At 60.1% G+C, this 914-nt stretch overlaps 1 protein-coding gene across 1 annotated transcript in view; it reads right to left on the bottom strand.

The window, feature by feature from the left end:
* Window positions 1-815: 815 nt before the first annotated feature.
* Window positions 816-914, bottom strand: part of PPAP2C (phosphatidic acid phosphatase type 2C) — a 1741-nt gene continuing 1642 nt past the window's right edge. Inside the window, exon 5 of the mRNA XM_010136942.1 lies at window positions 816-908. Coding sequence (XP_010135244.1) covers window positions 816-908 — 93 coding nt within the window. The remainder of the gene's footprint in view (window positions 909-914) is intronic.

The raw sequence follows: 914 nt of genomic DNA, 5'->3' as shown, positions 1-914 counted from the left end.
GAGGCTGCTGCGTGTCAGCAATGGGACTGCTCCGTGGCTCACTCCCCACCTTCCCAGGACATTTGGAGTCTTGTGTCGAGCTCCGCATCCCCATTCATTTTCCTTTACCACAGAAAGCATCTCCCCTTATCCCAACCCCACCTATACCCCCCTAAAGCATCAGCGGAAGCTGCAGGAGTGACAAAAGCTCGTGCATCCCCCTCGCCCCAAGCCAGGTGCGAAGCAGGAAGGGTGCAAGGAGCTCTCGCTTCCAGCACTGTGACACTGAGCACCACCAGAGAAGAGCCGGCCTGGGCACCCTTCGCTCACAGCAGCTGCTGGTGGCCAGGGCTGCTTTTAAAGGTAACCAGGGAATGGGGAATCGCTTTAACCCTTTCCAAAAAAGTATTGCTGCTGTTGTCCTCCCTCTGTGCTTGTGAGGATTTGTACTCGTAGGGCTGGATAATTTGACAGGGATAACACACACTCAGCACAGGCACCCCCACGTGCCACCCTCCCCTCCCTCCCTCCCTCCACGCAGAGGGCTGGGACAGCAGCCTTTGAGCACAACTCAGACATACAGGGGACTGAGGACCTTCCCTTTCCAAGGGTAGGGTGCTGGGATCGCCAGGCACCAGCAAGCAGAGGCACCGTGGGCACAGGGAGGCGGGATCTGCAGCTCTGCAGGATCAGGGACGGACGCAGCTGTCCCACAGGTACCTGTAGCAGCGGGAGGCACCAGAGCCAACGGGTAATACAGAGCCAGCGTCCCCATCCCCCTTGCCAGGAGTGGTGCAGAGCACGGCGAGGGGCTGGTCCGCAGTCCGGTACACAGCTCATGGGGCGCCCCGGTAGCTGTAGTGATTGCAGTCGGGGTCACTCATGGTGAGTGGCAGGCTGGGCTTGCGCTCCAGGTCCTTCTCGTTGCACTGCCG

Source organism: Buceros rhinoceros, unplaced genomic scaffold (genome assembly GCF_000710305.1).
Source record: "Buceros rhinoceros silvestris isolate BGI_N320 unplaced genomic scaffold, ASM71030v1 scaffold35335, whole genome shotgun sequence".
NCBI classification, from domain to species: domain Eukaryota; kingdom Metazoa; phylum Chordata; class Aves; order Bucerotiformes; family Bucerotidae; genus Buceros; species Buceros rhinoceros.
Note: the sequence above shows the minus strand (reverse complement) of the source record. Positions and strands in the feature narration are given on the sequence as shown.